Here is a 25,102-nt window from a genome sequence, read left to right as displayed (position 1 = left end):
GTTGTTTGACAAGAGTAAGAGTCTCCAGTCATGTTAGCTCCTCTGTGAGGCGTTACTTAGCTTGAGCTAAATGATAACATTAGCTTGCTAATATGCTCAAAATGACAATACTAACATGCTGATGTTTAGCAGGTATAGGCCTCATGCTCTCCATCAGTTAGGCATGATAGCAGGCTAACATTTGCTAATTGACACTAATGCCTTAATCGTTTGCTTACCATAATTACGAGCAGTGGTGTGAGAACAAAACTACTTGTAATTCCGTGTCAAAATATTTCTGATAACATTATCTTCCTATTGGTAAAAAGAACTACAAAGAAACAAGCAGTAACATTGCTGCAAACTTTTAGCAATTCCATCCAAACTAAATTGATATTAACACAAACTGAATAGATTTGACTAGTTTAGAATGAGCTCTGTGTGTTTGTGTCTGGTTTGACTTTAATGAACTGCTACAAGTGTAACACTAAAGTCGCAAATTTAGGACATTTATCTGCTTTGACTGCAAGGCAATATGGGTAACCATCTATGAATGAACGTAGCCATGTTGGAATAACGACAGATTTGCCTGTTCTTCTTCTTCTGATGACATTTGCATAAATGTAGCATAAACACAAAGTACAATTGAGAAACAGTGTGAATGTCATTAGTTTTGCAGGTATTTGGTCATAAACCAAATACTGGACAAATTGAAATTTGACCTGGCGATGGCGACAGTGAAGGGATCACTAAAGCGATTACATGTCAACCTGAGGGGGATTTGAATGTCTGTGCCAAATTCCATGCTAGTTATCCAATAGCTGTTGAGATATTTAACTTAAAACCACAAATATCAACCGCATAGCGGCGCTGGAGGAAAAGTCAGAGGATCGTCAAAGTTAGCAGGATTCATCCTCTTTGGACCATGAATGTCTGTTCACGGCGATCCATCTAATGATCCATGATTATTGAGCCTTATTCCACACCATGTGACACAGACAAACACACATCCCTGTTTGTAAATAAAAGTCTCACTTCATCTGATCTTTGATTACTTTACTGTATCCAACTTTCATCGTTTCCGTGTTAGTTGACATCTCTGCTCTGCTGGTGAAGAAAGATCATCCTCTATCCTCTGTCCTTGAGAAAGGCTTTAAAAACACTATGTCACTTTCAGCATGTGGACACGACGAGTGGATGATAGAGGAGGAAGGTAAATCCTCGAGCTGCCTTTATGCCACTGACCCCACCCTGACCTTCCAAGGGTTAAATCCTGTTTAAAGCCATTGTGAAACCTGAGGAGCTGACAGAAAGGTCTCTGTGTGCTACTGCCTATGTGGTGGTCTTTGAAGTGGTCAGATAAGACCGCTTTGTGTGTTTGTGTGAGGTCTTCTATGTATGTGTCCTGCCCTCCAGATACACAACATCTACATATAGATTGTCTCAAACTGACATGGTCACATGATTCAGGTGACCTTTAATATCTACCCTTCTGCAGTGCTTTGTATTCTGAGCGGCCAGTGACAGGGTTAGGGTTTAAATCAGAGTGGTGAACACATGAGATCAGGATTATCCTACTAAACACACTATCTCAGTTCCTGAGTGACTGAGTCAGCACATTTCACTAGTATTTGATAATTGTAGTATTTCTACACAAAATACTTGTTCAGCTGACCTTTTCTCCATAACGCATCCTCCACTTCTGTTAAATAGTTAAAAATTGGATGTGTGTCTGGAGACGAAATGCTATTTAAAATGAGAGTTTTTCTGCTCATTTCGGGACACCTGCATCCTGTCATAGTTAATACATCCTGTGAGGTCGTAGGCTCTCATCCTGATGCTTGTCACTGGAAACAGCTGCAGCATGCGGCCTGTATGCCGGCCATCCTGCCATCATTCTGTGGTTCATTGTGTTTGAGCCGAGAAGGGTCTTAACGAGATGAGGCAACCTCCGGGCAGCACGGGGAGGGGGAGGGGGGGGCTAATGTAGCCTGATGAAGGAAGGTGGAGAGGAAAGAAAGAACATAAACTGAGACAAAATTATAGACCCCTTTACAGCAAACGTCATGGTTATGTCATGGCGTTAGCTGGAGGCAAAACAAAGGAAAGACCCCACTGTAGTAGGCTAAAGTTACGCATCGGAAATGTCAACTTACTGTGTTGGCTTTTTTCAACTTACTATACAATGTCTTTTAAATAACTATCTGTGATAGACTATACTATGGTTTTTATTGACAGACTATACTATTTTTTTTTATTGACAGACTATACTATGTTTTTTATTACTTTTTTCAACATACGATACTATGACTTTTCTATGACTTTTTTAGACTGACTGTACTATAATTTTTTTGACATACTTTACAAGGGTTTTTTTTATGTTTTTTTTATTCAACCTACTATGCTTTAACTTTTTTTGAGATACTATATGATGACTTTTTTTTACATAATATACTATGTATTGTTTTGAAATAATATACTAAACATTTTTTATTACCATTTTCAACATGTCTTTTTTGACAAACTATTTATAACAATGTGTTATATGACTTTTTTATTAACTATATTATGACTTTTTATGACTTTTTTTGACATTCTATACTATTAATATTTTCATGACATTTGTCAACATACTATACTATAACTTTTTCCGACATGCTGTAATATGACTTTTTTATCACTTTTTTCAACATGCTATACTATAAATTTATTCATGTTATTTTTCAACATGCTGCCTTTTTTATCACTTTTCAACATGCTATACTATGACTTTTTTATGACTTTTTTCGACTTACTATTCTGTGACTTTTTTCGACATGCTATACTATATTTTTTTCTATGACTTTTTTTTTTATCACTTTTCGACATGCTATATGATTACTTTTTTATGTCTTTTCTCAACATGCTCTTACATTTTCATGACATTTTTCTTTTTTTATGACTTTTTCGGGGCTTTTTTCTGAATGCTATACTATGGCTTCAGTCAACATGCTAAACTGTGATTTTTTTCGAATGACTATTATATTACTTTTTTCGACCTACTATACTATTGCAAAAAAAATATTTTTTTTATATACGATATGACTTTTTCGGATATACTATCCTTTTTTTTAACATACTATACTATAACTTTTTTAAATGTTCTATACTGTGACTTTTTTACGACGTTTGTCGACATACATTACTATGACGTTTTCTTGACAAAATATACCATGACTTTTGATGACTTTTTCAAAAATCTACTATGATTTTTAATGATTTTTTTTTTACATGATATACTATAACCTTTTAGACATACTATACTATGCAATGGTTGTATGGACTTATTGTACATAGCTTTGGATGAAAGGCTAAGCTAAATGAACGTAATCTATTGTTCCTAAATTACCTCAAAATTTGCTGGAGTATAGAACTTACATCCTCAAAACTTTTGAGCAAACATACACTTTAGAATACAATTGTGCCAAAGACTTACAAAGAAGCTACAAAAATACATATATGCAATTCATTTTTATAACTTTTATTAATTCAGCATTTATTTACAAAAGAAGTGTTACAGCATGAAATAAAAGGAACCGGTGCACTCAACAAAGATAAATATCTATGAACATCTTATTGTTGAAAAAGGTGTGTTTATAGACATCGACATCAGGTGACTGTCTGTTGGATAGTTTTCTAAACTTGGATGAACATAAAACACAAAATGATTGTAGGAGTCAGCTACAAGTTCCAGAAAGCAGTAAGAAACAACCACTGAGTATCAAAGCAAAGTATCTATCAAGGGTTACATTTTAAGTTGAGCTTTGTAGAGCCTGTTTGATAAATTATGTTTTTTTAATCAGTTCACTTTTGGATTCATTTTGGACCCATCCAGCAGCTGTTTTGTCTGTTATTACAGGAATGTAGCATTGATTTGTCACTTGTTTGTTTACACAGATAGGAAGGATGTATCAGTCCAGAAGTAAGAACAAATGAAAATTGCTATTCAGTGGACAAATCAAGTTTTTTTTATAGTTTTTGTTTTAGACAGTGACAGCTACAAACCGGACTTCTCCTCTGGTCCCAGCACTTACTATTTGCATGACAAGTATTTCATTCTCAGTTTTATCTTAATGGTGGGTGGTAACCAATGGCTCAGTTACAGAGATGGTCAATGGCTCAATTCAAGAACATGACATGGATGTGAAACTGAGGGATCCGATTCTGACCTCCCCCTCCTCAAAGCTTTCAGTATATCTGTTGTCATTAGTGAAAACAAGATCAATACCTAATTTCTGACCAGAGAGATGGCTCAGTTCTAACGTGAAAAGATCAAAACCCAGCTCCCCTGTCTAGCTGAAGAAAGCTCTATGAAACAATGGTCAAATGTCTCAGATCAAACAGCTCAGGATGATAAAAGACTGGAGGTTGAGGTTAAATCCAGTGGCACTGGTGGCATGGTTGGTTAGTTCCCGGTACGGAAGGCACCAGTGCCAGGTTTGAGTCCTCACAGTTGTGAAAGCAGCACCGCAGCACAAGGACAAGTAAGTATGAGCATGTGTATTCTGAACAATGACATTGGGCGATGTGGACGAAGTGAAGAAACTCTGTCGCCTTCAGTTTTGGTCTGGAACTCTGCCCTTACCTGGGGAGAAAAGAAGAAAAGGATGATAGAAGTATTTACATCACATTCACATTCACATATTCACAACAACTACTACAACATCAAATACTACAACCACAGCTCCTACAAAAACAATTACTACTACATCAAATGCTAAATAAGGAGTTCTCAAAATGTTTATGATTGATAGCCAAAATAGGAAAACACTATTTGATTGAGGGCAGCGCAAGAACATTTTTATATATTCGGACAGCTTTTTTAAAAATTGATTGCATACTATGCTATGTGTCTAAATTAGTTATTTTTATGACTTTTTTGTGGCGTACTTTACTGTGACATTTTGTATGGCATGCTACACTATGACTGTTTGATGACTTTCTTTATTACTACATTTGAGGGACTACAGATGAAAAATAGCCTCTTGGCTAACTCTGGCATATTTAAGGTGATGTTTTATTAATGTGTAATGTAACCAAATAGACCAATAAATTAATAAAGAATGACATTTTATGATGCAATATACTGTGATATTTTAATGACATTTTATGCAATACTAAGCTATGAAATGTTTATGGAATACTATAATATGATATTTTATGACATTATTTATGGCATGCTATACTATGACTTTTAGAAAAAATCTACTTAAAAGAATACTATAACATGATATGTTTTAAGTCCTTTTATGGCATGCTATACAATAATATTTTGTATGACTTTTTTGTCGCATACTTTTCTATGACTTCTTTCTATGACATTTATTTTTAATCAAGTTTTATTTTATTTTAATAAAAAACTATAATATGATATACGTATTTTAAAATAATTTTATGGTGTACTATACTATGACTTTTTATAGAATTTTAATTATATACTATGATATTTGAATGATATTTTTTGGCATGCTTCACGAAGCTATTTTAAGTACTTTATAAAGTAAATACTTTACTTTGAAGTTTTTTGTGACTTTTTTATGTGATAGTATTTTTTTTACTTTTTTATCACATGCTTTACTATGACATTTTCAATGGACATTCCATATTATGACTTTCTTTATGCAATGCTATACTCTGAAATCTGTATGACTATTTTAAGACATTTAAGATATTAATATGGCATACTACACCATGACTGTTTTATCACTTTCTTATTGCCATTTTATGACATACTATACTATGAAACTTGACATTGCATGGAATACTATCCTATGAAATGTGTATGGCATACTGTACCATGATACTTTTTATGGCATTTTAATGGCATGCTATACTGTGACATTTTTACGACACTTTCATGGCATACTATACTATGACATTTTTTATTGCATTCTAGACTGGGACTATTTTTATGTATGAAAACATACAATGACCTTTTTATTTGTATTCATCTTTAAAAGCCCACTATACTTATTTTTTCATACATATATACTGTATCGTCATTTTTTTTGTGGCATACCACACTTCAAGTACAAAATCAATGCAATATTTTGCTTTACTGGTGTTTTCTTACTTTGAGTTCGTCCAGCATCCTCTGCTTGTCTTAGAACGGTTGAGCTGCTTTTGATGAGCCTTCCTTTGGTTCACCAGCTGCTCCTCCAGCGTTTTCTGGAGGACAGCGATGCAAAAATACCATTACAGACACATAATCATTCAAATATAAAAATCATGTTGTTTGACTGTTGCAGCTTCCAGCTGTGTACTGATGGTTGTGTTTTTCAGGTCCATCTCTCCAAACCTTAATGTTCCGGTCTCCATCCAGTCTTCTGCTCCTCCCCCAACATCTGGTGTCGGTTCTCTGAGAACCAACAAAGAAGACAAATGAGCTCCTTAAATGGGCTGTAATGTGTCAGCTTCAAGTTTTCTGAAGTTCTGGACATCAGAGACGATGTCTCAATGTCCATATGTCCAGACTGTGATTATCAAAGGTCCCAAAAGGTAATTTTAAAGTAAAAAAAAAATGGTCTCACCATTTGAAATGGCTACCATGGGGACTAACATCATCACCCATGCAATTTCAAGACCCGTACGCAGAAATATTCAACTACGCCATTTTCAAATAAGCAAAAATAACACATTTATACTGCATGAAAAATAGTGCATTACCCAAAACTGCATGGGATTCTCATGAAGTCAAATCTGTAAAGGAGAGACCCATAAAACCAATATCTTGAGGTGAGAAATCAAGGGACCCCTCTGAAAATCCCCATGCCAGTTTTCCCTCGCCAAAATTTTGCCAAAATTTGGAGCATTATTCAGCCCCCTGTCTGACAAGCTAGCAAACCATGGTTGGTACCAATCGATTAATTAGGTTGTCTAGTTAAATATGGAAAGGTGTCACTGAAAGGTTATTTATATAATCTAATGACTAAAAAATAAATAACCTTTCAGTGAAACAATAGGAGCTGTAATCAGTTTTTGACATGTGGAAAATACATGGTATAGGTTGTACTGGCCCTTTAGAGGTATTTGAAGAGGTATAATGGAAAGGGTGAGCTATAATCCATCAAATAAAACCGACATGAATGAAATCAAGTCATTTTGAGACATAAATAAACTTTTAGTGACACGTTAGGAGCTTTATCTCTTTTCAACAAGTGGAAAACTACAGTTTATGGGTTGCAGGCCTACTACCACTTATATCTAAAAGTACTGGGTTGAGATTAAGTAGATACCCCCCAACACCATCTCAAGTGTGATTTTATTCTGTACTTTTTTGCTTATGGTATGAGTCTATATATAGATCAATTTCAGCACTTTTTGTTGTATTCTCGCTGTATTAAATATTTCAGGGATGACCGTCATTAAAGAAATTATGAAAAAATATGGTTGTGTTTTGTTCTTCCTTGGGTAGGGCTATCTGAAAAGCTAAAGCCCTTTTGCTAAAATGGATGGGCCAGAGGGACGCTTGCCTGATCTGCTCATGTGCTTCCTTTCCCCTGAACAATTGGCTTTCCTAACTCGAACCATTCCTCCCTCCAGACCATCTATTCTAGCATCAACCATAAGTTACCGTGCCCGGCAAATAAATAGTCAGCCACATAAACCCCCTTGACACTGCAGATTACATGTTGGCTTTTGTATAGCTGTTTCACCCTGTCCTCCAGTCTTTGATCTTTGTGCTAAGCTAATTTAACTGGCTTCTGGCTCCAGCTACATATTCACCATACAGAATGGAGAGTTGAGCCTATCAGCCTACAAATCCAATCTCTCGGCCAGAAAGGGAAAATGCGTTTTTCCCCAAATTATTATTTCTTCCAGTCACAAAAGGTCAAATTTATCTTCAAAGCTCAATATTCAGAAATTAGGCCTACGTATTAATACAACTCATACATATACTATCACCCTACACTGGCGAGTTAATGTTCTTCCAAAAACCATTATGTATAATAGAGCAATGATTGCTTCTTATGTGCACAATCTATCCCTGCTGATAACAAAGATGATGAGAATAAGCATGGTATTGATGATGTACAGCCTGAGCCTGTCTGCTGAGAAAGTGAGAGCCATTAATCTCCTTAGTCGTCCTGTTTCGAGTAGAGACCCCTCCCCTCCTCCTCTTCCTCCACCCCCTCCTCCCATGCTGTCACTCTGAGACTGCACCTGTCAGATTAGTCTCACATCCTCAGCTGCCACTCCATATAATACGCCTCCTTACTGCCCAGAGCCTGCATGTCATCTCACTTTGCATGTATTTATGTGTGTGAAAGGGAAAATGGGGGGGGCGGGGGGGGGCACAGGCAATGAGAGGGCAATCCCATGCAGAATGTTTGACTGGTCGTTGGTTCTCAGCTCATATTGCAGCAGGATTTAGCTTTTTACCGTTAACGATAAAGAGTAGATTAACACCCCCAAGCCACTGGATTATTTCCAATTCCATAAAATGAGAGGTGGGAGAGTGGATGTTTGTATCTCCATTGTCTGATCATATTTTAGACCCGTAGCAGCATTAGGAACCTGGTCAGAGGTGTCATGGCAGCCATGCTTTGCTCCTGATTGGCCAAGTCTGCGATATCAATTTTGGGACCCAGTGCAAATTGTGACAACATTGCCATAGATGACTTCCACTGGCTCACATGCACCATTATAAAGGCAGGATGGAAACCCGGGTGGGGGTGGAGGTAGTGGGGGTGGTGGGGGCTCCACCATTGAAAGCCTCCCTGGTGGATGGACTGAAGCAGCTGAGGCGACAAGCAAGTGACGAGAGGGAGAAATAATAGGCACCACAGCAGTTTGTGGCTGTATCAAGTAGCCAGAGATAACCAGAGTAACCCAGAAGAAGAGGCTGGAGTACTTTCAAAATAAGAGCATCACGTCGTAAAATGAAAACGCATCAGTTGCAGAAGAAGGGGGCTTGGATTTGTGAGTTGACCTTTTATAAACAAATAGTAGACTGTAGTAAGATGGTCCTCACTCCATGAGTATGATGCCGCTGCTCAGCAGGTGGGCCCTCCATGAAGCGCAGGGTTGTGGTCCCTGGCTCCTTCCGACTTCAGTCCACATGTTGGAGTGAGCTAAATTCTAAACCCTAATTTGCAACTAATGATCTAATAAGTGCCTTGGGCGACAGCTTGCTGCCTTCAGTGCGTGTCTGTAGACTGGTAAATGCCTGAATGAGGCAAATAGTAATATGAGATAATAATAATAACAATAATAATAATAATAATAATAATAATAATAATACAATAAGCTGATTTGATTGTTATGTTAAATAATAATGGCTTACTTATCTTAAGAACTTTATTCTGAAAGATCTGCCCGGAAATATAGTTTTAATAGTACAACTTGACACTGTATTGGCTTATTTTCTATGATTTAGCGCAGTCAAGCAAGCAAAAACAATACCAATACCTGTAACTTTGCTGGAGTAGCATGCAAAACGAGTCCAAGCTGTGCGTACAGCCTGTTACACTGACATTACGATGAAAGATTTAGGAGGTGTGTGTATGCGCGTGTGTGTAAGAGAGAAAGACCCGCTGTGCGTCTAGAAGGGATTTATCAAGGTGATCCCTCAGTCAGGCACCAACTAATGTATCGGAGAGGAAACCAGTTAAAGTGAGGGAGAACAGACAGGAGGTAGTGGCGGCTCTGGTGAGCTGTCACTTTCTGTGCGTGTGTGTGTGTGTGTGTGTGTGTGTGTGTGTGTGTGTGTGTGTGTGCGGAGAGAGATTATCAGAACGCGCGTTATGCGGAGCGCAGTTTTGGTGATGCACTCAGTCGGGAGATGTGCAGCAGGGAGCAGTGAGCGTCAACTCGGACACTAAGCGGCATATTCAGCGCGGTAGCAGGAGAAAATTATCCGATAGGTTTGCTGGCACCGACTCTGCGTATTACAGGATTTCGAATCATTGAGTGTTTTATTTATTTTTGATGAATGCTCCCTTATTGGTGCAATGTGAAAGTCAAAGATGTGCACCGCTGAACAAAGGATTTAGGGGGAAAAGAATCCCTTCCACATTTTAATCCTGAAACGCCGGTGTGTTTCGTCCATGTCCATTCTGCCTCTGAGGACAACAGACACGGGCTGAATAATCGGGTTCCTCTGCTGTAAAAGCTGGAGCAAGGGGAATCATCTGGACTTATCGCGTACGAGTCCATGTGGATGGAGAAAGAATACGCAAACACAGCGAGCGGGGCTCATTCCGAAATGTGACATTTCTACTTCCCCAGTCTCCCATCAAACCTGACATCTGTGCATCTGCCTTCGCTCTCGATCGGATTTGTTTACGTCTATTAAGGTACGTGCTGCTCACCATGTAGCCCATGGGATATTGATTAATACGAATGGGGGTCGGGGAGTGTGATATCCTTGTGGAGATGGTGCGCGTGATATATATTCAGTGGGTAGGACTATTTTAAATGAACCACAGGGGATCTCGGTTTATTTGAATGCATCGAGTTGTGTTGCAACAAGGCTGTTTCGGGTCTTATTACCACTGAGGTGGAAGTTGCATCAATGACAGCTCGGGAAGAAAGGCGATGTCGATGCACCAAATGCATAGGTGTGTGAGTCAAAAAGGGCACGCAGTATTTCAGACATAAATGTACATTTACGCACAGGGCATGCTGCAGAAATGTACATTTACACCCAGAGATTGGCACATATGACCCCCAAAGGGCATTCGCAAAATCCATGTTAACCTTAACTGAAGACAAGGAGGACTTTGACCTGTGTGATATTCAAGGACTGACTGGCTGTGGCACAATTTTCTCACGATTTTGAAAACGTTGGTCTCCATTAGTAGCTGCACCTCCATTTTCACCCCACAATACACTGGGATATTTTGGGAGTGTCAATCACTCCGCCATTCTTTAGTTTAGAGGTTAGATGTCATTCTTTATATTTGGATCACACACCTCAGTAACAATGGTCTTACTGCTGCCCCCTCAAACAAACACACTCTTCTGGAAGCCCCCAGGGACCCTCCCATGTGGCCAGTATTGTTAGGGGGGGGGGGGGGGGGGGGGGGTGTTTGCTTTAAGGTGCTCCTTAGGTCAGCTAAAACCAAGGGTGTCCCCTTAAGGAGATGTGTCCCTCCTACGCTGGCCTCATAAACAAAAGGCTTGTTGTCAACTCTGGAAAGAAATTACGCTTAAATGGTCACTTGTGTCCAATTAGACGAAGAGCGTTTGTATGGAAATGGTAGTCAATGCATGGATTGACTTTCTGTTGGTCAATAGATAGATGATACATGAGCCTTGAGTCTCCGTCAGTGCAGTATTTGTGTACTCGGAAAGCTCCCGGGCCTATTTTGGAGTGTTCTGTTTTCCATCATTAATCAATATTCAGCAGAGTGGAGCTGTTTATTTTCAGGCTGCGCTTTCATGAGTTAGTTTGCTTCCTCATGGGGAAAGAGGATGCTACAGTATCTCCTCGGGGCTGATGCCATATGTAGCTTGTTTAGATGGTTGCGTGTGTGTGTGTGTGTGTGTGTGTGTGTGTGTGTGTGTGTGCATGTGTGCGGCCTCTTTATGTACGCATGACACGGAATCTATGAACTGGATTTTCACATACATGAGAACTTCCCTGGTTCTCCTTTCATGAGCATTTGTGTTCACGCATTCACCCTCCTCCCCTCACACACACACTCACACACACACACACACACACACACACACACACACACACACACACACACACAGATACAAACACACACACGCTCTAGGCTCACTCCAATTCTTTCTTTGCACATCCGCCTGTTCCTTGTTTCTCCTGCTCCTCTGATTACTATCACACACTCTAACCAAATCTGATCTCCCTGGGCTCCTGTGATCACCCCCCATCACTGTATCTATAATAAAATATGCACAGTGACATCCCAAAGAAGCAAAATACACACGACACCGGAGGTCAGTGGCTCTGTTTTTGGGTGCTTTTTTAGGTTTGGAATGCCTTCATATCTGACCGATCACACCCCATCGGTTGTTGATGTAGGAAGAGGAGGGGGAAAAAGAAAAGGGAGCAGAGGGAGGGGTGTAAGGAGCTGGCGCTGTTAATTGTTAAGTCAATTAGCATATGGTCTTGCTGTGAGCCTAGTCACATGGTAATGAGGTCTAATTAGGATGGCCGGGATTGTCTGAAGAGGCTGGGGGAAATGCTTCCACTGTCACTTTGTTCGTGCTGACACCCAGGAGGACGGTGAAGTGAATGGACTACCCTTTTTTCAGTCTCACCACTCAATATGCCTTTCCATTTGTCTGTGCTACTCTTGTCATCTGCGAGTCTATTTTTTTCCTGAAACTTGTCCTCACTAACTCCTTTTCAATATTTTAGCAAACCAATACGTCATGCCTTGACGTCTACCGCATTGCTCCCCTCTTTCTTTCTCTGCATCCCCTTTTTTTATTCCCATTTTTATCGGCCACACAAGGGATTGGAGACGTCACGCTGCAAGGCTAGAGATTTCGAGAGATTGGAGACTAAAGCCCCTTTCACACCCTTTCATGCACTGCGACCCCGAAATTATTTAGACATTACTCTGAGAAGTTGTATGTGAGAAGTCAGACGAATCAGATCCTGCAATGAAATTTATGGTTATTGTGCATTTTATTTGAAGTAGGACACGGAATGCGTTTCCTGTGGAGAGCTAAATGTATTCCTTTGCATTTGTTCAAGAAAAACATCTGAGAATCAAAGTTACTATCTATTCATGGAAACAATATATTGTCAGGTTGGTTTATGTCAGCAAACCTACACTCAAGATTTTTCTTTCTCAAAACGTCGACTTGGAAATGTTTTGGCTGTGCTTTAGCAATGTTCTGCGTAGGAGGTCTTTGACTGAATGCTCCATTGGTAAGGAAGGCCGTTACAAGTCACAAGTTCAGGGATCACAACGACAATGTGTCCTGTCAACGTATCCTTGAGGTAGAAAGAGAGAGCTATCTTTTTTGGATGAGCATCCAGGCTAAAAGTATGTCCACATTAAGCTCTTTTTCAAATGAAGCTTTTCCAAAACTCCAGGGAGGATAAATGTTAAATGCCAGCTTGGTGACGTCAGAAACGCACATTTAAAGGAAGCAGGAAAGAGATTTGCCAGACAACCAGCTGGTCAAATTGACACATGAATCAGAGAAGACTATATATATCTGTATATCTGGATCAGTCTAGACTCAAACTCTCGGAGTAACTTAAAGCCAATTATTGTCACTCAAGACACTTGAAATGGTCAAGAGAGCTTAAGAAGAAACAACTGATAAAAGACAAGTCTTAGATGCCTCCAATGACAAACCCAGCTAGCAGAGCATACAATCTTATTCTGAAGCACAGATGTGTTTTTAATCCAAAGTAAATCTCGTATAATGAAACAGAACATCCAGACAGCCCGGGTTAATTTAACATGTCTGATATCCATGGCCTTATGTAATCCCAGCCACTGATGTAAGATGTAAATTTATGCGCTGTCAGAAAAGGAAAGGTCTGTTAGTGTTAGACGAGACGGTGGCTCTCACAGAGATCACAGGTCCTGCAAATGACCTGCTCACCTCAACAGCTGGATCCGTGTTTTCCCAGACATACACCTACACACTCATACAGACACACACACACACACACACACACGTTCTCCGTTAGTAGTCTGAATAAAACAAAAGTGGGGCGAAAAAACAACAACCAAGAATTGAAGCGAGTCGTCAAAATGCAATAATCCTCCCAATTATCACCATGGTAATTAGACAGCATCTGCTTGTGTGCTATGTCTGATAATTACAGGAGAAGGTAATTGTACAGGAGGGCTTGCTAGATTCCCCGATGCCTGCCTATTCAGCCTGGAGCACATTTGAAGGACTGCAGTGCTGCACAGTTGCACTCTCACGCCTATATTCCTGTTGTGTGTATAAGGAATGCATGCTGCATACTTGTCACATTCAGCTTTGTGTGAGAATGTGTTGCCTTCAGATGCATAATACATGCCACCAAGCTGAATGTTATATTTACATGCAAATAGAGCCAGCACACATGGGCATCGTGCCAGCTTGGGTGTGTTTTTGTGTGTGAGTGACATGTGCAGCATGAATGCATGTAACTAAGATGGACCTCCGAGTGACAGAAGGCTGCTTGGCACAGAGGAAGATGATGCCTTAGAAACAGCAGCCATGCAGCAGAACTGGCAGGAGCTGGATCCTTACCCAGTTACATAAGATACACAGCAAGAATAAAGGCAAGGGGGAGGGAGGGTGGAGAGGAGGAAGGGGCACAAGGAGGGAAGAAGGAGAAGCCAAAATGGAAGGAAGAGGGGTGTGTTTGAGATTAGATGGTGGTGGGGGGTGAAAAGAGGGAGAAAATGTGGGGAGAGGAGGTGTTTGAGGTGCATCTTTCACAGCACATCTTCAAATGTAGCAGAGAGATGAGACCGCTCCAGCTGCTCTGGAGGAGAGGTGGCATTGAAACTGACAGAATAGAGGATTTTAAATGGAGGGGAGGACAGAAATGGCTGCATGGAGCGGGAGTGACAGAGAGAGGGAAACATGTCTTGAAAAATGGGAAGGAGGGAAAGGGAGGATGAGACGGTGGCAGCAGCCTCTGTGTTGCACAAAGCGGAAGGCCAGGGGCTCTCTTTCCCTTTGCACATGACTCATATTAGTGAGAAGCAGGGAAGAGGACTCATGTGTGCTGTAGGTGTGTGTTTTGTACTGTGTGTCCTACATGATGCATGTGTGTGTGTGTGTGTGTGTGTGTGTGTGTGTGTGTGTGTGTGTGTGTGTGTGGTCCTCTGTGTGCATCCTTCAGCTCACCAGTCTGCCAAGTCCCACTCAAAAAGCAGCCTGAGCAACCATGTTTGCAAGAGGGAGTTTCTGTGTGAGAGCGTGAGTGAATGAAAAAGTGGTCACTCACTAGTGTGCACAAGCTCCTGTCTCTGTGTCTCTTGTCTGGACTGTGTGGTTTCACAGGCTTTGTCATTAGGAAGAGGGACAAAGAAGACGAACAATGAGCTTTCTCTCTATTCCTGTCATTTAGAGATGGGGCGTAACCATGGTTATCACTAGAAAAACAACACGATAACGAAAAGAAAGCATGTGTTTATCAGGAGTGCGTCTGTTTTTATGCAAATTGTTCAGGTATGCGTGTCAGTGTAAGGTGTTTGTGTATGTGTAAAAAGCTGTTTTGTTGGTGTGTTTTGGTGACTCATCCTTCTTTAAGCACTCATTTGATTGATGTTAATGTAGACCAATAATAACCTGCGGCAGTGAGCTGCTGCAACAAGGCGGTAAGGAGACGAAAGGAAATGGCAGGCTGAAATAACGGCAGGAAACAAGGGAGCGAAGAATTTTTGTAATGAGGAAGAATTCGGAGGGTGTAAATCTCTGAAGGATACATGAAAGAGCTCTAAACAAATGAATATGCACAAACACACACATATGCACACATGCATCTTTCACTGTTATGCCCTCTTGGGTCTCAGAGAAATAAATAATGATATTTCACAAGTGGTAAACAATCGGTGTCTTAAAAATATACATTTTGATATGGATATTACGACAGACACATCAAAAGCTTGTAAATAAATAGATGGACGTATGCAGGAAATATCTATATGTGGACATGTTTGAGTTTTTATGTGGAGATTTGGGGAAGAATTGAACCACTTGTTGTGTTAGAAAATTGCCGTAGGGAATCTCTGAACAAATATTGAGAGTTCACTCAAAAATAATGTTAATTAAGTTATTAATAACATACACAACCCTCCTTTGTGTAAAGGTACCTGTAATAGAAAATCAGTGGCGGTGGAAGTCCAGATCCTTTACTTAAGTAAAAGTATTAATACCACACTGTAAAAATACTAACTTTAGAAGGAGTATGTAAGTATAATTAGGAAAAGTAGTCATTGCAGAAAAATGGCTGTGACAGTTATACCATTAGATCACTATTTCTCATATATGTGTAAGAAGCATTTTGCTTTTGTAGTTGGTTGAGCTATTTTTTAACAATTTTATGTTAAAATTTTGTGTGGTTTGTAATATTTCAGAAAATTGTGAGAATTGCCCATCACCATTACCAAGAGCACCAGTGACACCAAAATGCTTGTTTTGTTTGACCAACAGTCCACAACCTCGAAATGTTACTGTAACTTAAGACGGTAAATCCTCACGTTTAAGAAGCTGGGACCATGAAATATATATATTTTTTTTAATTATTAAGCTGTTATAAAAACAATTTCAACTTTCTATTGCTTGACTAATCAGTTAATCGACTAATCGTTTCAGCTCTAAATTCTTTATATACAGTTAGGTAATTCAATTAATAACAGTGTATCATATTTTATAGGCTCATAATTTGTAGAGTAACTGGTAACTATTGCTGTACAATACTTTCCTCTGAATTGTAGTGGAGTAGAACTACAAAGTTGCGTGAAAGGAAGATACTTAAATGTTCTCTATATAGAAGTCAAAGCATATCTATTGCCTCTCAACGGCTATCAACATAGCGACGGCTGGGCTGGCGGCTCGCAGCAAACAGTGCACGAACAGTTCAATCAATGGCAACAATGCTGACAGAGCTAACAGTGTTAACTTGAGGGGGAACCGGAGGGTGGGCGCTTGGCTGCAGCGATGGCGACGCCGGTTGAGACAGCGTTATCAGCTGTAACAGTTGTACGAGCACAGTGCAGAAAGGGGGCCATCGGCGAGCAAATGGGGCACTGAAAGGCAAGTGCGGCCGGCGCCTTGCCTTTCAGTGCCTACCTACTGCATCAGATTTGTGCTCAAGTACAGTACTAGAGTAAATGTACTTCACGACATTCCACCACTGTAGAAAAAGTTGGATGCAGTAAAGTGACAGATCATACAATCAAAAGCAGGTCTGGTCAGAGTATATTTGCTGCAAATCAACCAGTCTTCCTCCCTCTTCTGTCCTTATTTTTCTCATGATAAAATAAATTAGAGTATCTAAGGGCTCTTTCTCGCTGACTGCCCCATTTAAATAAGCTACATGCTGGAAGGGATGTGTGTGACCTGTAGCCCTGGCTGGTGTGTATTTAAATCTACCACTCTCCCCTGATGGCTAGACCATGTAACTCTCTCTGACTTACTGGCATGGAGAAAGAACATGAAGCCAGGGATATCCAGTGTCTTTTATGTGGTATGTAAATATTGCGGCAAGGTCTATTTGTGGACCTCGGGAGATTTTTTACGTCAAAATCTACAGCTGAAATAAACAATCCAAAGAGTAGGAGCAACTAGAAAAGCGGGTTAGTGTTCTCTGTACAAGCAGATTGTTTGACACACTAATGTATGAGCCAGCTTGGAAAGAATTTCTGAAAGCTTAGCGATGAAGTGGAGAGACAGTTGACAGTAACCTGGAAGAATGATGCCTTGTGTGTGTGTGTGTCTGTGTATGTGTGTGCTGCTTCGTGGTGGCTTTTATATACAGATCAACCTCTCAAAAACACACAGCTTGTCAGGTGAAACGACAGCGCTGATCATCCCAGCAAGGACCTGAATGAAACGAAAGAATGCGTATTTGTGTGCATGTGCGTGCACGGCTGTCTGACAGTTGTGTCAGAATAAAGGAATAAGTAGACTGAGACAGCATTGATTTCACTCACCGAGTCCTGCTTTGCTTTTTACGTTTTCTTTCACCAGGACACAAAAATACTTGAGTGTTTGTACTTGTGCTCGAGGCGCTGTGTATTTGTGTGCAGTGTATTATGCATTGTCTCACGCCTTGCTAGATGCCCTTAGATGCCTGATAGTGAGTAGAACTGCTTGTACGAATTGCTTTCCTTCTCTGTATCTCGTTTCTTTTCTTTTTTTTCATAAAAATATGCATGATGCTGCAGCTTTCCTGTCAGTGCCCGGGCAGCCGGTTCACTGGACAAGACTGGACAAATAATACACTGTAGGTGCTCTGACTGTGACCTCACTTCTCTGTGGATGAACTATAGACAGCTTATCTGGGCTATTTCTCGGTTTCTATGTATTTTCCGGCCATAATTTTGTTTATTTCAACATAAATGAAACCTTTTAAGCATTTAAAGAGGGCAGAGCTATAGGCTACAATTGGTGAAACAGGATGCGTGTGTGTTTTGTGTGTTTGGAAAGGCTTCAGTCATTCACCCTGCATGAACTACTGCCCTTTGTTTCCTCTCTAAAACACAGCAGTGGCTGATTGTCTGTATTGTCACTCACAGGCGGATGATTACTGTGGGAATGACTGACTGCTCGGCTGTGTTGCATTTATGGCCAGAATGACTCATTCTCTTCTCTCTCCTTTCCTTTGACATTCTCCATTCTCTGTCTTTGCTTCTTCGTCTATCTCTGTCTTCTGATCTGTTGATCTCTCAAAGATGGCGCCCCTCCCGGTCCTGCTGCTGCTGCTGCTGACTGTTGCTCATCGTGCCACCGGGGAATCTGAGCCTCTACCAAGAGGCTGCGGATGGGGCCTTGAGCGTCCCTACACCCTCCTCTGTGACCTGGACTCCATATGGGGTGTGGCTGTCGAGTCAGTGGCCGCCGGCGGGATGCTGACTGCCATCATGTTAGCCCTAATCCTGCTGTGCCGCTTACACCACATCAGTGAGGCTGAGAAGCGCAGCGGCGTGGGACCCATCCTCTTGCTGCTCCTCGGCATCCTCGGCTTGTTCGGCCTGAGCTTTGCTTACCTGATCGAGCAGGATGAGTGTTTATGTTTGCTCCGCAGGGCCCTGTGGGGTCTCCTGTTTGCCGTCTGCTTCTCCTGCTTGTTGGTGCAGGGTGTCCGCCTACGAAGGATTGGCCGTGAGCGCCGGAGCCCTGGTGGCTGCGCCCTTACAGGCCTCGCGCTGGGTTTGAGCGCCGTACAGGGTATCATCGCTGCCGAGTGGCTTCTTCTCACCGTGCTGAGGGAAGGACGAGCTGCCTGTGAGTATCTGCCACTTGACTTTTCACTAGCCTGCAGTTACGTGCTAGCCCTCCTACTAGCCGCGCTGACTGCCGCCTCCCTGGCCCTGTGTGGGAAGACACATCAGTGGCGCTGCAATGCCATCTGGCTGCTGGTGACCTGCCTGCTGTCGCTGCTCCTGTGGGTGGCCTGGGTGGGCTTCTATCTGTACGGCAACGCCTGGCTGGGGAGATCCCCAGAATGGAATGACCCGGCACTGGCCATTGCTTTAGTAGCTCAGGGTTGGCTGCTGCTGATCTTCCACGCCATTCCTGAATCCCACATCTGCCTGAGACCCCCTCCACAGCCAACTGCCCCAGATTACTTTGACACCTCCCAGAACTCGACACGGATGAGGGAGACCAGCTTCGACGAAGACATCCCTCTCTCTCACAGGCAGTTTGTGGAGAACCAGGGCTACGGATACAGCGATGAGAACACTGCAGGTACCGTACAATCCAATATTTTAGAGCAGACAGGCGTAATATGTGCGGACAGGCTGTAGGTGGAATGTAGGCCAAAGTGAGTAATAGAATGCCAGGAAATACAGGGTTACACAGCAAGTTTGTCTTTCTTCAAGGGAAACAGGGAGTTGGTGAGTCACAGTAAGTAATCTCCGTTCGCCTCTCTGTGTATTCAATACAAGGCTTGAGGAGCAGTGCCGGTGCCGGGCAACATAACAGCAACACCGCCGCTAGGCCCAGTGCTCCTTTTCGCAGCAATGTCTACCAACCCACTGAGATGACCATGATCCTGAACGGGGGAGCGGTGAGTACATCCTCCCAGTCACAGGTACACGCCGCTTACACGCCGCTCTCTCATTCGACCACGCCGACAAGACTGCATGCACATTTGTGCGTTCAAGACCGTACGTCATTGCTCACGAATGAGGGAGAGGTGTGAGTATGTGTGTGCGCATTATCAGTTTGCCGGATGCATGGTCATGTGCCTGTGTGTGTCGTATTTTGTGGGCACATGCATGGATGGTTTTGTCACAAATGGTCACTCATCTGACATTGAGTTTGTGTATGGGTGAGTGTGAGAGAGCTTCCATTTGCTCCTGTGTGTGTAAATAAGCTGCGATGCTATCTGTCCACTGAATGATGCGACTGTCTGCTGCCCTGTCACGCCCTTTGTTATGCAGGATGAATGCGCACTCGGGCTGGCACAGGTGAACTTATTTTCAGCCCCTGTGTTATGAATTTAGCACAAGAGCCCAACACACCACTGGAGGCTAGAACGCTGAAGCAAGACTTTCTACTGGGTAGAACATCATTTGTAGTCACTATTCCTAGAGATAGCAGGCGTGCTGATTTAACGGACAAAGGGAACGCAGAGACTCCTTAACTGCCCTGCATAAAATATCATCAGTGTTTTTGTGCATTCATTTTAAAGACAGATTATTTATATAGCATTCTTCATACTCAAAGGGAAGTGCTTTGCATCAGGCATACAATGCATTAAATGAGAAATTCATCTTAACATAGCGATTTAAGAGGATAAGATATTTAAAAGATGAAAGCACAGAATTAAATAGAAGGGAGTGTAGGATGCAAGTGCAAGATGGATAAAGGTCTACGTGTGTAAGATTGAGTTCACTGAATAGTTTGACATTTTTTTCTAAAACTTACCCTTATTCACTTCATTGCAGAAGGTTAAATGAGCAGATTGATACCACTGTCTTGTGTGTACAATACATATTAAGCAGCACTTAGCTTAGCTTAGCTTAAAGACTGGAAATAGGGGGAAACAGCTAGCCAGGCTCTGTCCAACAAACACCTATCACCCGCAATTTCACACCTTGGTTTTGTGCGAATTAAACAAGTGAGATCAGTGAGCTTCAGAGGATGCTGGTTGGTAGATTTTGACACAGCCAGGCTAGCTGTTTCCCCTTGTTTCCAGTCTTTGTGCTCCTATGTCTGAGAGTGGTATGCATCTTCTCATCTAACTCTTGGCAAAAAAGCTAATAAGCTTAGTTCGCTAAATATCAAACACTTGCTTTAAATGAAATGGGGAGCATAAAGGATAAAGATCTTGAGACAGGTCTAATACCTTAAGGAGGTTTGTATCTGCTTTGCACAGTACAATAGGTAAATGCTACTTTGCTGTGGTTTGCCTTAAAATCCGGTACAGTACAGGTACCAGATGACACGAGACAGTTTATGTTGAGTTAGAAGACAGTCAGAGATATATTTTTTCCTAAACCACAGAGGGATTTGTAGACAAGCATGTGTCAAAATGGGTAAATGTGCAGCTACCGTATGAATGTGTGTATAAAGATGCATGTGTGAGTATTGTTGATATCCAAATTATTCAATCATTTACAAACTTAATTTTTCCTTCTACAGGTGCCCTCTGCCCCTCCAACCTACACAGGGAGGCAGCTGTGGTGAGTCAGAGGATTGGAAAGAAGATGTGTGGTAGAAAATGAAGAAGAGGAAGGAGAGGTTGGGGAGGGAGGGATCCGGATCGAGGGGCCCGTCTGGTTGAATTGGACTTAAAACATGGATGCCAACAGGGTTGTTTCACTCTGTGTACAGACTTTAACACTGACTGTGTGCCAATCAACTATTGTATGAGTGTGTGTGAGTCTGAGAGAGAGTAGGGCATGGAGGACAGAGCTAAAGTTCTTCTAGCACACAAATCTCTATAGAAGGGTTCAAAAACTCAAAATGTGACCAGCAAGTAGCAAAACAAAACACACGCTGACTCAGATCTGAAACATGCAGTATACTTTTTCATTTTGTTTGATTTGCTCCCCTGAGACTATACAGCACTGTAAGCATCCTTGAAAAACTGTGAAATCTATCGCTTTTTCCTGCTCTCTCTCTTTCTGTCAGTCAGGATGTCTTTTCTGCTGCTCTTCACAATGCTGACTCTCACATGGAAACATTTGGCTCTGTCCTCCATCCATCCACAGTGTAGGTAAAGACAGAGCACATGGGCAACTGTACAGCTTAAGCACCACCCGTTTAAAATAATCAAGCCTCTGTGAGTGTGTATGTACAGAATATGAGAGGGGGATAAAAGAGTGTGCGTATTCCCTACATCTCATCTCCACCGCTCCAATAAACCTTCCCCTGCAGACTGTTACCCCTCCGTGAACACGTCTTCTTCCTCCCTCCCTCCGTATCTCTGTTTCCGGTTTCACTGCACCGTCTGTGAATATAAAACATAACTCCTGCCCCATCCTCACACCTGCATGGACACTTTGCAAAATGTGAAACAAACTGAATCCCGAACTGCGGGAAAAGAAGTTCCCATTGACCACGCGGCCTGAAGCACCTGAACAGAAGGATTTCAAGCTGCTAATGAACTGCTGTTAGATACGATGGAGCAGAGTGGATTCTGATTGGATGGGCAGGGCGTCAGTCATCATTGGGGAGGCACCTCTTCATGAATCTAGGTCAACTGCTCTCCCACATCTCCGGTGGCCACTGGCGTTTTGAACCAGCCAGTAGAAACTGTCACTTTATGTCAGCAGGAAACGAAGCGAGGAAATGACATGTTCTCCTGTGCTTAGCTCCTCTATCTGTGTTTATGTGTGCGTTTGTGTGATTTTATGAGTGACGGGGGGGGGGGGGGGGATACAAAAATCAAGGTTGCTTTCTGGTGCTAAATATTCCTCCACACAACTCCCAAGTGTGGCACAGAACTACAAGAACAACGCTGATGCATAAACGTCAGTCAAAACTGTGAGTGACAGGCTATAGATAGAGCTGTGGCTGCTGTGTGGAGATATCCTAGAGCCTTAGAAAGATCAGATTTACAGTGCAAGGTAGAAAGAGGGAGATCAAATGTTAGAGGAGGAAGAAGGGGATGGGAGCGAGGAGGAAGGAGATAGCGAGTGACTGGCCGAGGGGAGTCTATGCGACAGTGTGAGATCTGTTAGAGAAAATGGCTCCCTGGTCGGTGTGTCTCTGTGTGTTTGTGCGTGATGTGCGGGCGGCCGTTCTGCTCTGATCTATGTGGTTGTGTTCTTTCTCTGGTGAAGCATCTCTCTCCCTCCTCCTCCTCATGGTCGGCTATAGCTCAAGTGTAGCCCCGTGCCAAGAAGGACTCTTGTTTCACTGGAGTCTCCGTTTCACGCCCTTTTCCTTCATCACGACACCAGCTCTCTCTCTTCACCCGAGAAGCTGTGTACATAGTAGTGCTGTAAAGCTTTGCTTGCTTGTTTACTTTTTTTTTCTTCAAACTGTAGCCTGAGGTTAGACACCAGTGTCATATGACCCACTGGAGAACTGACTGCAAACTTATCTGGGGATTTTTTTTTTTTTAAACTGGTTTGCTTTGTTGTTCATACATTTGCTTATTGTTACAATATACTTTTATTTCTCTCTTGCTGGTGTCTTTTAGTTTTCAGACTAGCATTCTTGGAAATGTTTTGCCAACACTAGATATGCTTCTTTTTTGGGATTAATGTTGAGAAAAGTTATGAGTTGTCATTCATAGGGATCTACTTTGGTTGTACCTCCGGTTCTCTCTTTGCTGTAACAGTTACGGGGACATAAACCACCTATTTTTTTTTTATTTTTTCCAAACAATTATATTGGCTGTGAATAATTTTCAGCACATAATGCAGTAGACAATTACTTATTCTTCAATACTTATGGGATAGTTATTTTAAAAGAAATTAGAGCAGGCAGGGCTGAAAAAACTTCAAGCCCCTTCCAACAGTCGCTTTGATGACCCCTGATCTTACATCAACCCTCAACTAAGAAAAGCCAAAGGGTCAACCCTTGACTGCTGCTGTACATTCATGTCTTACCCACCGGCTATTCTAAAATAGGACTGGTTTCATCAGGCCATCTCGATGCCCAAAGACAGCGTGTCCTGTTAGAGCGTCAGGCTCTGTGGTCAGAAACAGGCTACGCTCCCCAGAGCCATGCGTCATGAAGAAGAACGGTCCTCAGGGTTTTGGATGGTCAGCATTAACGAGACAAAACTCTCAACACTTCGAGCGGAGGAGGGAGGTTTCAGTTCTTGCGATGTTTTTCACTCAATGTGGAGTACAAAAAAACAATAACATGTGACTTTGTAGATTTTGCACTTGTCGACTACCTATCTGTGCATGCTTATCACCATTTCTACATGTAAGACCTTTCTCAGACGTACTTTTGAATACTAACTATTTATGTAAAGGTCATGTGACAGCAATCATAATTTCAGTGTATATCAGATGACACACTTAATGTCTGTGCTTTCCTAAACACAAAAAGAGAGCTGGCTCTTGAGAAGCAAAGAGATTAAAGTCAGGGGAAAATGGTCCAAAATAGTAGGATTCCCCAAAAAGGAATAAAATGCCATCATCACTGGACCTAATAATAACTTCCTCTGTTAGTTTGAAGACTCGAGGGTGAAAAAAAGAGAATCTTCGGACTGATATTGTCTCTGTGTTTAAAATCAAATAGACTGTGGTGAAATTTGCACAAAACTTCTATATGTTAAGTTTGTCATCCCTGGGCAGCCCACTGAACACCCATCCTCCCTGGGTTTGACATGTCCTTGCCTGTCCTCTCCTGATTTGTCTTGCCTTCAGACTGTTCCAGCGGGGCAGCTGACAGGGGTGATATTGGTTTTCACAGCTGTGACTGTGCAGTGACGCAGCATGCCTATGTATAGAACTTGATTCCCCTGATTAGAAAAAACAAACAAAAAAAATAAACAAACAGGTAACTCATGTTTCTGTAACTGAATCAGGAAAAAATAAGTACAATAAAGTGTCATGTTTGTAGTTAACTCCGAATTGGATGTGGTGTTTTTTCACGGGTAATGATGCAGTGACATACCTGATTATTCTGAAGCGTCAAAATTAGAGCCCAAAACTAGAGATATGACATATCGTCCCATATATATATACACTATTTTCTTTTAAACAATTTTTACATTTTTTAAAGGATACTGTTAATTTTGTTATTTAAAATCAATACATCTATTAAATGGGGCTTGTTCCATTTGAATAACCTTGAAAATATCATCATTAATTTAGGCCTATAACTTCCTACATGTTTTAGGGGTTTGAACAATGTTTGTGGCATACTGTTTATATTTAAGAACATGGTGTCAATGTAATTTATAATCAGTGTATTGCTAGCACACACAGGATTACACTCTTGTATTCTACACTTCCATTGCAGCCCAGCACCAGTTGTTTACTAGCTTTGCTCCGAC

The 25,102-nt window shown here is 41.6% G+C and overlaps 1 protein-coding gene across 2 annotated transcripts; it reads left to right on the top strand.

The window, feature by feature from the left end:
• Positions 1-9,387: 9,387 nt before the first annotated feature.
• Positions 9,388-24,670, top strand: gprc5ba (G protein-coupled receptor, class C, group 5, member Ba). 2 transcript variants are annotated; one of them, XM_068718463.1, is made up of 4 exons: positions 9,388-10,316; positions 18,360-19,377; positions 19,578-19,723; positions 21,280-24,670. In XM_068718463.1, the coding sequence occupies exons 2-4, from the start codon at positions 18,360-18,362 to the stop codon at positions 21,322-21,324; spliced, it is 1,209 nt and encodes a 402-aa protein (XP_068574564.1). In that variant the 5' UTR covers positions 9,388-10,316; the 3' UTR covers positions 21,325-24,670. The 2 variants fall into 2 exon arrangements, with proteins under 2 accessions (XP_068574564.1, XP_068574565.1); XM_068718464.1 differs by having other exon boundaries at positions 9,391-10,316; positions 19,578-19,699.
• The last annotated feature ends 432 nt before the right edge of the window (positions 24,671-25,102 follow it).

This window comes from Cebidichthys violaceus, unplaced genomic scaffold (assembly GCF_023349555.1).
Source record: "Cebidichthys violaceus isolate CVI_PGR_0920_01 unplaced genomic scaffold, fCebVio1.0.p SCAF_23, whole genome shotgun sequence".
NCBI classification, from domain to species: domain Eukaryota; kingdom Metazoa; phylum Chordata; class Actinopteri; order Perciformes; family Stichaeidae; genus Cebidichthys; species Cebidichthys violaceus.
This window is presented reverse-complemented; position numbering and strand designations above follow the sequence as displayed.

Coding starts and splice junctions, on each gene's coding strand:
- gprc5ba (XM_068718463.1), top strand. CDS start 18,360: ATGGCGCCCCTCCCGGTCCTGCTGCTGCTGCTGCTGACTGTTGCTCAT. Junction 19,378..19,577: donor CAGCGATGAGAACACTGCAG/GTACCGTACAAT, acceptor ATTCAATACAAG/GCTTGAGGAGCAGTGCCGGT. Junction 19,724..21,279: donor GTACATCCTCCCAGTCACAG/GTACACGCCGCT, acceptor TTCCTTCTACAG/GTGCCCTCTGCCCCTCCAAC.